This window comes from Dasypus novemcinctus, chromosome 11, assembly GCF_030445035.2.
Source record: "Dasypus novemcinctus isolate mDasNov1 chromosome 11, mDasNov1.1.hap2, whole genome shotgun sequence".
NCBI lineage: Eukaryota > Metazoa > Chordata > Mammalia > Cingulata > Dasypodidae > Dasypus > Dasypus novemcinctus.
Genome location: NC_080683.1, coordinates 4,737,166 through 4,747,860, shown reverse-complemented (window position 1 = coordinate 4,747,860; position 10,695 = coordinate 4,737,166). Strand labels below are relative to the sequence as shown.

Below are 10,695 nucleotides of genomic sequence, written 5' to 3'. Positions count from 1 at the left end.
CATTTAAAAAATGGGAAAAAGATTTAAACAGACACTTCTCCAAAGAAGAAATACAAATGGCTAAAAAGCACATGAAAAAATGCTCCAAATCCCTAGCTATCAGGGAAATGCAAATCAAAACTACAATGAGATACCATCTTACTCCCATAAGGTTGGCAGCCATGAAAAAAACAGTAGAATACAAATGCTGGAGAGGATGTGAAGAAAGGGGAACACTCATCCATTGCTGGTGGGAATGCAGAAGGATCCAACCATTCTGGAGGACAGTTTGGCAGTTTCTCAAAAAATTATCCATAGATTTGCCATATGACCCAGCAATACCACTGCTGGGTATATACCCATCAGATCTGAAAACAAGGACACAAACCGATATATGTACACCAATGTTCATAGCAGCATTGTTCACCATCGCCAAAAGTTGGAATCAATCCAAAAGTCCATCAACAGATGAGTGGATCAATAAAATGTGGTATATACACACAATGGAATACTACTCAGCTGTAAGAACCAATACACTACAATCGCACGTGATAACATGGATGAACCTTGAGAATCTTATGTTAAGTGAAGCAACCCAGGCATTGAAGGACAAATACTATATGACCTCAATGATATGAAATAAGTTAACTGCCTCAGAGAGCTAGAGTCTGGAAAAGTGGCTTACTGGAAATCGGGGGGTGGAGGAAGGATGTGAGTTAATGTCTGTAGGGGTGGAATCTGTGATGAGCTGGGGGTAAGTATGAGCACAAAGAAGGGACAAAATGGGGGCAAGGGGTTACCTTCGGGTGGGGTTTTCTGGGTTTGAGGGGGGCTGGGGATGGGAAGAGGGGTAATATGGTCCAAGAAATAGGTGGGAGGGAGGGGCAACATACAAACATGGGAGAGTGCCAGAAGTTCGTTGAGAACTAAATGTTGAGTAAAACGTATCAAAGTATAAGTAGGAGGGTCACCTGGTTAGGATGCTCAGGGGGTATGGTCTGATGCGGGACGGACTCCGGAGGGAATAGCTGAAGGCTCATTTTGCCAAGGTGGGTTCTACCATTGGGTGGGGTGGGCCCATATCCTGGGGAAGACTAATGCCGTCGAATAGAGAGAACTGTATCTCTCGTGAGAAAGGACGGCTCCCAGGGCATCAGATTGGCAGGCGTTGTGGGCCCTAAGGGGAGGGGAAAATGGACGTGCAATGGATAGAACAAAGGTAAATAAGGGGGCAAAAGAGGAGTTATGTGAGAGTACACGAGGATGAATATAAAACAGCTAATATTACACCAAAAACATATAGGGGACGACAGACTAATAATGAAAACCATAAGACAAAACATAGGATAACTAAAAAATTTAGAAAACTGTGCAACCTAAAGTATGGACCACATAGTAAGCACAAATGTTACCTTGTTTGAAAACTATAGTTTCGGAATCTGTACATCAGTTCCAGGAAATATGATATGAATAAGTTAAAAGATTATTGCTGTGGAAGGGAAAAGGTTTTATGGTGGATCTGGGGAAATACTGTATATTGTATATATGAATTTTGGTGATCTAAGACTCTTCTGAAGCTGACATTATGTTGGGATTCACTTTACGGGAAGTTTTGGATCACAGAGTGGTTCAACAATGGCAGCGGAGGAATACTGATATGGGATGTTATTAACAGGATATATATGGTTGACAGGGAGTTATACAGGGCATATGCCCAGGGTATATGGTAATGTCTATATATACTCATAGTGGAAACAATTAAAAACAACAGCTGGGGGGGTACTGGGCTCCTGGCCGGGGGGTCACTGTTGTGGGCCCTGGGAGAGCAGCGGCAATCCTCCAGGTGCAACGGCAAGAACCAGGAAGGAAGGAGGGCCCAACAGTGGGCTCTTGATACTAATGGCTACACTTTTGAGCCTATGCACCTGCAATAAGAACAAGGCCTAGAGTAGCATTGTGCCTGGGGGTTTCCTCCTGACAGCCTTCATGTTACTCAAATGTGGCCACTCTCACAGCCAAACTCAGCGTGTAGATGTGATGCATTCCCCCCAGCGTGGGACACGACACCCGGGGATGAGCCTCCCTGGCACCGAGGGATCACTACCACATACCAGCTGAAGAAGCAACTAGAAAATGACCTTGAATTAAAGATTCAATGCGGAACAGCAGAATATACCTGTCTACATATAATAACATGACTTCGGGAAGTGGTTTGACCTAATGTAAGGGGGAAATGGAAAGAAGAAATGAGATTATAAGGCTGTGAGTCTCCAAAAAAGAGTCTGGAGGTTGTCAGAAGGAATACCCCTATGTACAACTGAACAGAGTCTAAGAGACAGATAAGGTAGATACAACCCCAAGTATTGGTTCTTTTGAGGGATAAAGAGACCCACGGGTTCTATGGTCATGGCAGAAGGGGTTCACTGCCATGACAGATGGCCCTTCTTTGGAGCTGGTGTTTCTGCGTGATGGAAATGGACTCAGAGGGGATCTCTTTTCACAAGACTTGCATGCTACTTTATTGAAATTGTAGTTGGTGCTGAGTTTAAGATATATGTAGGGGATTTGAATCTCTGGACTGATAATATGACACCCAGGCCCAGAGCCTCAACAGACTTCAGCTCCTACACTTTGACTTATTGGACTTACTCCACTCAGCTAACATGGAGTTGAAGAAGGTCAACCACCACAACATGGAGCCTAGAGTGTCTACAACTAGAAGCGGGAAGAGTGCATCCAGTACCCATGTGGAATCTAAGCCCTCACTTGACATAAGTGTGCAATGGACACAACCAATCCAATGTCCACAGAGAAAATGTGGAATGGGTGTGGGAACGGTAGCCATGGGGGCTGCTGGGTGTGGGGAATGGGGGGAAGAGATGAGATGTGGAGGCGTTTTCGGGACGTGGAGTTATCCTGGATAGTGCTTCACGGACAATTACGGGACACTGTAGATCCCCCCAGGGCCCACTGGATGGAACGTGAGAGAGTCTGGGCTATGATGTGGACCATTGACTATGGGGTGCAGTGATGCTCAGAGATGAACTTACAGGTGCAATGGATGTATCACGATGATGGGAGAGAGTGTTGCTGTGGGGGGAGTGGGGGGCGGGGGCGGTGGGGTTGAATGGGACCTCATATATTTTTTTTAATGTAATTAAAAATAATAATAATAAATAAATAATTAAAAAAAACAAAAAAAAACAAAAAAAAACCAACCCTGGAGAAACCACAAAGGGGAAATAGTGAGGAAGCCTTAGCAAGACTGCGTGCTGCTTGGAGACAGTGGGGTAGGTTTCTGGTGTGGGGTGAGAAGTTGGCCATGAACAGTCATTGCCTGCCCTACAACTGCAAAAACTTCTGGCAGATCCTGACTGATGGTAAAGCTGTTGGAGGTAGGGGAGAAACTAAGACCAAAATGATGAGCACAGCCTCATGGGGCCGAGCACCGCTGTCACCCACTGCTCCTCTACCCCATCTTCCCACCCCAGGGCTGGAGGGTTAGGCTCAAAGGAGATCAGCAACTCCCAGTGCCCCTTGTCCCTGGGGTTTTGGAGTAGATCCCGACCTGGAGTGCCGCTTGGTGAGGCGACACCGAAAGGGAAGTAACAGGGATTTGTGCTTTCCTAGGACTCCCGCCCTTCCCTCCCTTTAAACTCAGGGAGTGGACAAGGATGGGCTCTCACAGACCACATTAATAAGACTTTCAGTGTACAAATACCTCAGAAAAACAACACACAGGATTGTATATATCCTTAAATGAAGAAAATGGAAGCTATTAGAACATGAAAGAAAAACAGGAAATTATGAAAATAACCATATAGAATTCATGTGTGTGAAAAATATATGAATTGAAATAAAACTACACTAAAGGGATAAATAATAGGAGAGAAGCAACTGAAAAACAAAGTAGTAACCGTATTTATTTCAACATCTATGCCTTTTATGTCTCCTTTTCCTCATCTTTAAAAATGTCCTATCTATATCTTCCCCTAACAAGATAAGAAATTTTGTTTTTTAAAATATTTTATTTTATTTTATATTTTACGGTAGACAAGAGAGTAAAGAGTCTATTAAGGGAAGCAGATGTGGCTCAAGTGACTGGGCTTCTGTCTACCATGTGGAAGTACCAGGGTTTGATGCCAAACAATGGTTTGGCTTAAATGACAGGATTTTATTTTCTCACAGTTTGGGGGCCAGAAGTCCAAAATTGAAGTGTCACGAGATGAGGCTTTCTCCCTGAAGACGTGGTGCTTGTTCTAGGGCTGGCTGCTGGTGGTCCCTGCGTCCTCGGCTTTTCCATCACATGGCGATGTCCTCTTCTCTATCTTCTGAGTTGAGTCGTCCTCAGCTTCTTGCTTCTAGTGGCCTTCTCCCTCTCTGTCTGAACTTCATTCTGCGTAGAAAGGACTTCAGTAACCTGGACTAAAGTCCAGCATGACTCAGTTGGCCTCACCTTAACTGAAAATAGCATCTTCAAGAGGTCCTGTTTACAGTGGGTTCACGGCCACAGGAATGGGTTAGGTTGAGAGTATGAGTACCCATCGGCCCCTGCCCCTTCAGATCAGCCCTTCAACGTGCCTTTCACTTCTTATTTTGACAAAACATCTCCAACATCTCTACATGTTTTCTCACATAATGAAGTAAAAATTCTGAAAAATTTTTGAAAAAAATTTGTTTAAAAGTTCAAAGGGTTTTTATTTTCCAGTGTATCCAATGTTTCATTTTTAATGTTTTTTAGTGGAATTTATTTCATTTACCTCCAAATTTGCTGCAGAAACTTATCGAAGAGTAGGATTCCCTTCACCACAGATCAGGATGGAGAGAAAAATAGTTCGTGTTCAGCTGGCCAATGCGTTGGTTGTCCTTTCTCTCCCCTTCTTGGAAGATGTAGTAACAGCTGAAAAACCCATTCCATCCCCCAAAACAGAAACCCCCTTTGGTCTGTCCTGTGGATCAAGCCTGCCTGGTGCTCCTGGCCCAGGGCCCTCTCCCACCTTCTCACCCAGCCCCTTCACTCTACTTCTCTACCCAGCAACAGGCACGTGGACTCGGGGGAGTTCTCTGATTGGCCGAAAGCAGCAGGGGTCTCCCCCGCCCCAGCTTGTCTTCTTCCTCCCTGCCTCCGCCTAGCTCCCACCCACGCACAGTCTGAAGCTCGTTTGGTGAACGCACTAGAGGGCGATGGTACTTAGTGGGGTGCTGGTCCTGGGACTCCACGCCTTGACGACCCTCCTGCAGCCCCAGGAGGCAGGAGCCACCCAGGGTGAGTGCCGAGGGCGTGTGGGTGCGAGAAGGGAGCTGGGGAGCTGCGTCACCCAGGGAGACAGCGCAGAGGATGAGCTGACCCTCCCTCTCAGGCCTGCGGGCAACCTCCTTCCCTAAGAGGTCCCCAAATCCCTGCCACCTCCCCCCTGTCCTTCTAGACCTGAAGTGCAGGTGCAGCAGAGCCAGCGGGCCAGCTCCTCGGGCTTTCCTCCGCGTTCAGCTCCTCCCTTTCCCTCCGCCCTTCTGAGGTCCACACTGCGTCCCACTGCCCAGACCCTGATTTCTCCCCCGCTTCCTGCATTGGAACGGGCCTGTTAAGTCCAGTTCTTTCGCGTTTCTGCCACCATGCTCACAGTTACCTGTTTATCTGGCTTCATGCTACTCTAACCGTGAGTTCCCTGGGGTGGGGGGTGGGCCCGCAGCTGCTTCATCTCTGTTTCCTTGGGGCCTGGCGTGTGCTGAGCGCACGGTCATCCCTCAGCAACTGAGGAACAAATACTTTCATAGACTTCTAAAGGGATTTTACCACTCAAAACCCAACAGGGTCACCTCTGTGTCTGGAAGGAAAGCCAGAAGCTAAAACGTGGGACTGTAGAACACAGAGATCCTGGTGGTGGACAATGACTCCGGTTAATAGTACAGAAATAGAAGAATGTTCTCTCATGAACTAGAGCAAATGGACGTCACTAGTACAAGGTGTTGATAATAGGACTGTATATGGGAAAAAATACGCCTAATGCAAACTATGGACTAAAGTTATAAGTAATATCTTAATATTTTTTCATCAATTGTAACAAAGGTACCTCTCCAATGCTAAGTGTCAATAACAGGATCATAAGGGGTGTGGGGTTTTTCTTTCTGGAGTAATGAATATGTTCTAAAATTGGTTGTGGTGGTGAATGCACAACTGTGAGGTTATAGTGAGACCCACTGATTGTACACTCTGGATGGATAGTATAGTGTGTGACTATATTTCAATAAAACTCCTTAAAAAAAAAAAAAAGGAAAGGCAGAACACATTAAAACAAAGACAAAACAGAAAAAGAAGCCCACCCTAACCTCATTTCTAGAACAGTCTGTTATGGAAGAGACAAGCCCAGCCATTCGCTCTGGGAAGGAGGGCTGGATATGACTCCCTGCCCAGTGCTCACTGCAGAACCCCAGGCCGTGTTTGCCTGTCCCCTTGGTCTCTATGTTACATCTTAATTCGTACCCCACCAGCCATCGCCTATTTTCCCTCACTCCCGCCAACACTGCATCTGTCCCCAAAGCCCCAGCTATGCTTCTGCTCTTAATCATTTTCTCCTCCCTGCCTGCCCCACCCTCTCCCCCATCTCACACACAGGACCTGACAACTTGGGGGGAGCAGGTGACCACAGCCCAGATTTAACTCCAGGAACCCCAAACGAGCTTTTAGCAGCCTGTGCTCTTTCCAGCCTTTCCTTTTCCCAGGCTGGCCACGTGTGATGGGCACAGGCCTGTTTCCCTGCCCTGCTCTCTGCTCCCACCCCCAGCAGCCTTTCCTCTCTCCAAGGGCCAGGTCAGGGTCAGAACTGGCCTCTGTCCCCACCCAGAACCCAGCACAGGCCGCAGGCTCGGACGCACAACGTCCTGCCCTGTGAGGATCCTGGACGTGACGCATTTTCTTCTCTCGCCCGATACAGCTGACCACATGGGCTCCTACGGACCAGCCTTCTACCAGTCTTACGGCGCCTCGGGTCAGTTCACCCATGAATTTGACGGGGAGCAGCTGTTCTCTGTGGACCTGAAGAGAAAGCAGGCTGCGTGGCGTCTGCCCGGGCTCGGCGACTTCGCCCGCTTCGACCCTCAGCAGGGGCTGGCCGGCATAGCTAGGATCAGAGCCCACCTGGACGTCTTGGTGGAGCGCTCCAACCGCACCAGAGCCCCCAACGGTACCTGGCCCTCCCTCTGCCCCGCCGGGCTAGGAGCCTCACGGGCTCTCCGACCCTTTCCCAGGAGTCTGTAGACCTTCCCAGACCCCTTAGCACCCTCCCCGCTCCGTAGCCTGTCAGAATTGGGCGCCCCTGGCACCCTCCTGTCCTCCTTGGTCTCTTCTCCCGTTTCCCTCCTCTCGTGCCCCGGCACCTCCATCTCCAGCCCTCAGGTGGCCAAATAGGAGGAAGGGTCCTTCCTTCCAGTCCTAGTGAGGCCCCGCGTATCAGGGCCGAGCCTTTGGGACTCAGAACCCCGTTCCCCCCAGTGCCTCCAAAGGTCACCGTGCTCCCCAAGTTCCGAGTGGAGCTGGGCCAGCCCAACGTCCTCGTCTGCATCGTGGACGGGCTCTTCCCGCCCGTGGTCAACGTCACCTGGCTGCGCAACGGCCTGCCCGTCACGGAGGGGGCGGCCCAGACCAGCTTCTACTCCCGGCCTGACCACCTGTTCCGCAAGTTCCTCTACCTGCCCTTGGTGCCGGCGGCCGAGGACGTCTATGACTGCCAGGTGGAGCACTGGGGCCTGGACGGGCCGCTCCTGGAGCACTGGGGTAGGAGCCCCCGCCCAGCCCACCGGCCCCAGAGCCCCGGGGCCGCACTCCGAATCCCTGCGTGGCGCCCCCTGACCCTTGCTCTCTCTCCCAGAGCCCCGCGTGCCTGTCCCACCGGCGGACACCGCGGAGACCCTGGTCTGCGTCCTGGGCCTGGCCATGGGCCTGGCGGGCCTCGTCGTGGGCACCATCCTCATCTTCGCTGGCACACGCCTGTCCAGCGCCCCCAGGTGCAGGGGCCCCGGGAGTCCCGCGGGAGGGCGGTGGGCCATCCTGAATGGGACAGGGGTGGGGCAGCAGAGTCTGTGGGGAGGAATGGGGCCAAGGATGGGTCACATAGACAAGGAGTGACCAGGAAAGAGAAGAGCAGAGGTGGGCAGGGAGTGGGCGGAGTGGGGCGCTCAGAGAGGGCGGTCCAGAGCCGTGAGCTTGAACAGCTTTGTCTTCTGGTCTTTGCCACTCTAGGTAATGGCCCTACCGAGAGGTGTGGACTGTGGGAGAAGCCTCACGGACTCCTCACGGGTTTCTGTTGGCCCTTGCAGTCTACAGAGCACATCCCCACTGTGCTGACTTTGCATGGGACCAGCCTCGTCCCCTGTGTCCCCTCCTTGGCCCCAGTCCTCACGGCAGGATTTTGCGGGGCACCGCCCATTTCCCCTTTCCAGCCTCAACTCACCCTACCCAAGGCTCTGCTAGCAGCAGTAAATTCCTTAATGGTGTTTGCACTTCATCCTTCTTACCAGGTCTTGTCCAGTTCTCCTAGGTATGAGGGGTACTGGGACTTAGGAGAGGAGATACTGAGTGATGACCGTTGAGGGTGACCAGCCAGCACTGGGGATTGGCAGCTGTCATCCTCAGGCTGGTCAGCTGTGCTTTACTCCATTTGATTCATAAGCTCGGGGCCCTTTGTGTGTTACTTGTGAATGGGCCATTTCACATAGACTTCATGAATATTCACCAGAAAGGGAAGCAGAGTGTTCTGTTCCTTGTGATTCCTCTTAACCAATGCCAGCTCTGAAGGGCACTGGGAGAGGATTCTTCTCCAGAATATTCTGTATGAAGAGGCCATTGGTGTCCAGCCTTGGTCTACAAGGTCACCTCCTTTTTCTACATCCCCTAGAGTTCCACGCATGGCAAAGAAAGGTCCAAGCCTTAGACCACTCAACCTAGGGTCAGTCACATTAAGTAGGAGGGGAGCAGACTAGATCTGCAAGGTATCTGGTGAGACGGGACAGCTAAGAGAGATACATCTGAACACTCTCTAAATATGTGGCCTGGAAGATTTGTGAACAAAATTTAAACACATCCATAGACACACAGAGATAAGTAACTATACAAGGTGGTTTATGCCAAGCACCAAATGAGTTTTGCACACCAAAATGTATAACAGAATCAATTGGGAACCTATTAAAATACAGGCCACACCAGACCTATGGAAGTAGAATCTTGGGAGTAGGGGGTAGGGGTGACAAGAAGCCTGTAATTTTCAGCAAGCTCTCCAGGTGATTCTGATGCCACCAGCCTGGACCATCTCACCTACTTTAGTGCTATTGGACGACTGGAAGGAAAAATCCTTGGAACCTGAGGCGATCCAGAAAGGCTTTCCGGAAAATCTCTAACTTTTAGAACTTTTGATGGGGGTTCAAGTGACAAGCATTTGGCCCAAGGAAAGAAATAGCCAAAAGATTATGGTGTGGTCTTCCCAAGAGAGAATAAGTTGGGAGATCTGTGGTCTTCCCAAGAGAGAATAAGTTGGGAGAAATCAGTGACCAGCAGAAGACTTTCTGAAAGTGGAGTAGGATCATCTCAGTTAAGATTTTTGGTTCCAAGTAACAGAAACCCTCTTAATGACCACAGGCTAAAATGGAGAATGTGTACAACAAGGACACAGCAAGGGTGCACAGAGCCCAAGGGTGGGCATTTACCAGGACTCACAGGGAACAGAATCCAGAACTGAAAAGCCAGCAGAATCTGGAGCAGCCCCTCTTGCTCTCTTTCAGGGCCATAAGGCCTGTGTGCTCTAGACCCCACTGCATTTGGCCATATTCTTCTCTCTCTGTTGACTGATTCTCCTTTCCAGTCAACATGTCCACTCTATAGCTTCCTAGTTTTTGTCATCTCAGTTCTAGCCACCCACAAAGATGTGCGTCTCCTGGGCATAATCTTAAATTCTTGGGAAAAATTAATATGATTGGCCAAGTTTGGGGTTGGTGTCCATCCCAGCCCAATGTACTGTGATCAGGAGGACAAGATGCCACAATACAAACATGGCTGCCAAGCACCCACCTCTAAGGTGAGGAGTTGGGTTCTTCTCGGAGAAAGGGGAATGGGTTGTTTCTTGGAAGAGCCATAAGATATGTCTTTTCCCAACATATCCCAATCTCTGCTGATCTTTTGCTTAAAGTCAACTTGGTGCATCATTGGAAAGGTATTTTTTTAATCTCTTTCCTTTTGGGGTTGTATATATGTTCCTAAGGTTTAATAAAGTCATTAAAAGTGTCTTCTTGTTAAAAGAAGTGTGTTTCTTCAATATACATATGTCATCCAGGAGTCCCTGGAACTTTTAGGAACAATTCCAAATCGTTTACATTTAAATGTATGTCCCATCCTCACATTTTTTCCTAGTCCCAAGGTAAGTAGTTTCCCGTTTAAAAAATATTTCCTCCTGCATTCTCAGTCTTTTAGAATAGGGGTTCAATAATCACCTCCTCTCCTATATTTTCAAACTCTTCCTCTTTTCAGAGCCCCTCTACAGATTATAAACATATCATCTCTTTCCCAAATAATGAGAACATTAAACTCCCTCTCTATCCTATAACCCAATTCCCTACCTCTCCCCAACCCAAACTCCTTCCTGTCATGCTCTCTCAAAGAGTGTTCTGCATTGGCGATCTCTGTTTCTGTTCTGATCCAATATCTTTTTTTTTTTAATTTTAATTTTTAAC

The 10,695-nt window shown here is 48.8% G+C and overlaps 1 protein-coding gene across 2 annotated transcripts; it reads left to right on the top strand.

Annotated features, from left to right (window-relative positions):
- Window positions 1-5,057: 5,057 nt before the first annotated feature.
- LOC101417743 (HLA class II histocompatibility antigen, DO alpha chain) lies at window positions 5,058-10,249 on the top strand. Of its 2 annotated transcripts, none has more exons than XM_004479808.4 (5): window positions 5,058-5,245; window positions 6,912-7,160; window positions 7,469-7,707; window positions 7,845-7,980; window positions 8,216-10,249. In XM_004479808.4, exons 1-5 carry the CDS (start codon window positions 5,164-5,166, stop codon window positions 8,563-8,565), a joined length of 1,056 nt encoding a protein of 351 aa, XP_004479865.1. In that variant the 5' UTR covers window positions 5,058-5,163; the 3' UTR covers window positions 8,566-10,249. The 2 variants fall into 2 exon arrangements, with proteins under 2 accessions (XP_004479865.1, XP_004479866.1); XM_004479809.3 differs by having other exon boundaries at window positions 5,076-5,245; window positions 7,469-7,750.
- Window positions 10,250-10,695: the final 446 nt, after the last annotated feature.

Bases quoted from the DNA above. Each gene is read 5' to 3' on its own strand.
- LOC101417743 (XM_004479808.4), top strand. From the start codon at position 5,164: ATGGTACTTAGTGGGGTGCTGGTCCTGGGACTCCACGCCTTGACGACC. The intron at 5,246-6,911 runs GTGAGTGCCGAG...CGCCCGATACAG, and splicing joins GGAGGCAGGAGCCACCCAGG to CTGACCACATGGGCTCCTAC. The intron at 7,981-8,215 runs GTGCAGGGGCCC...TTGCCACTCTAG, and splicing joins CGCCTGTCCAGCGCCCCCAG to GTAATGGCCCTACCGAGAGG.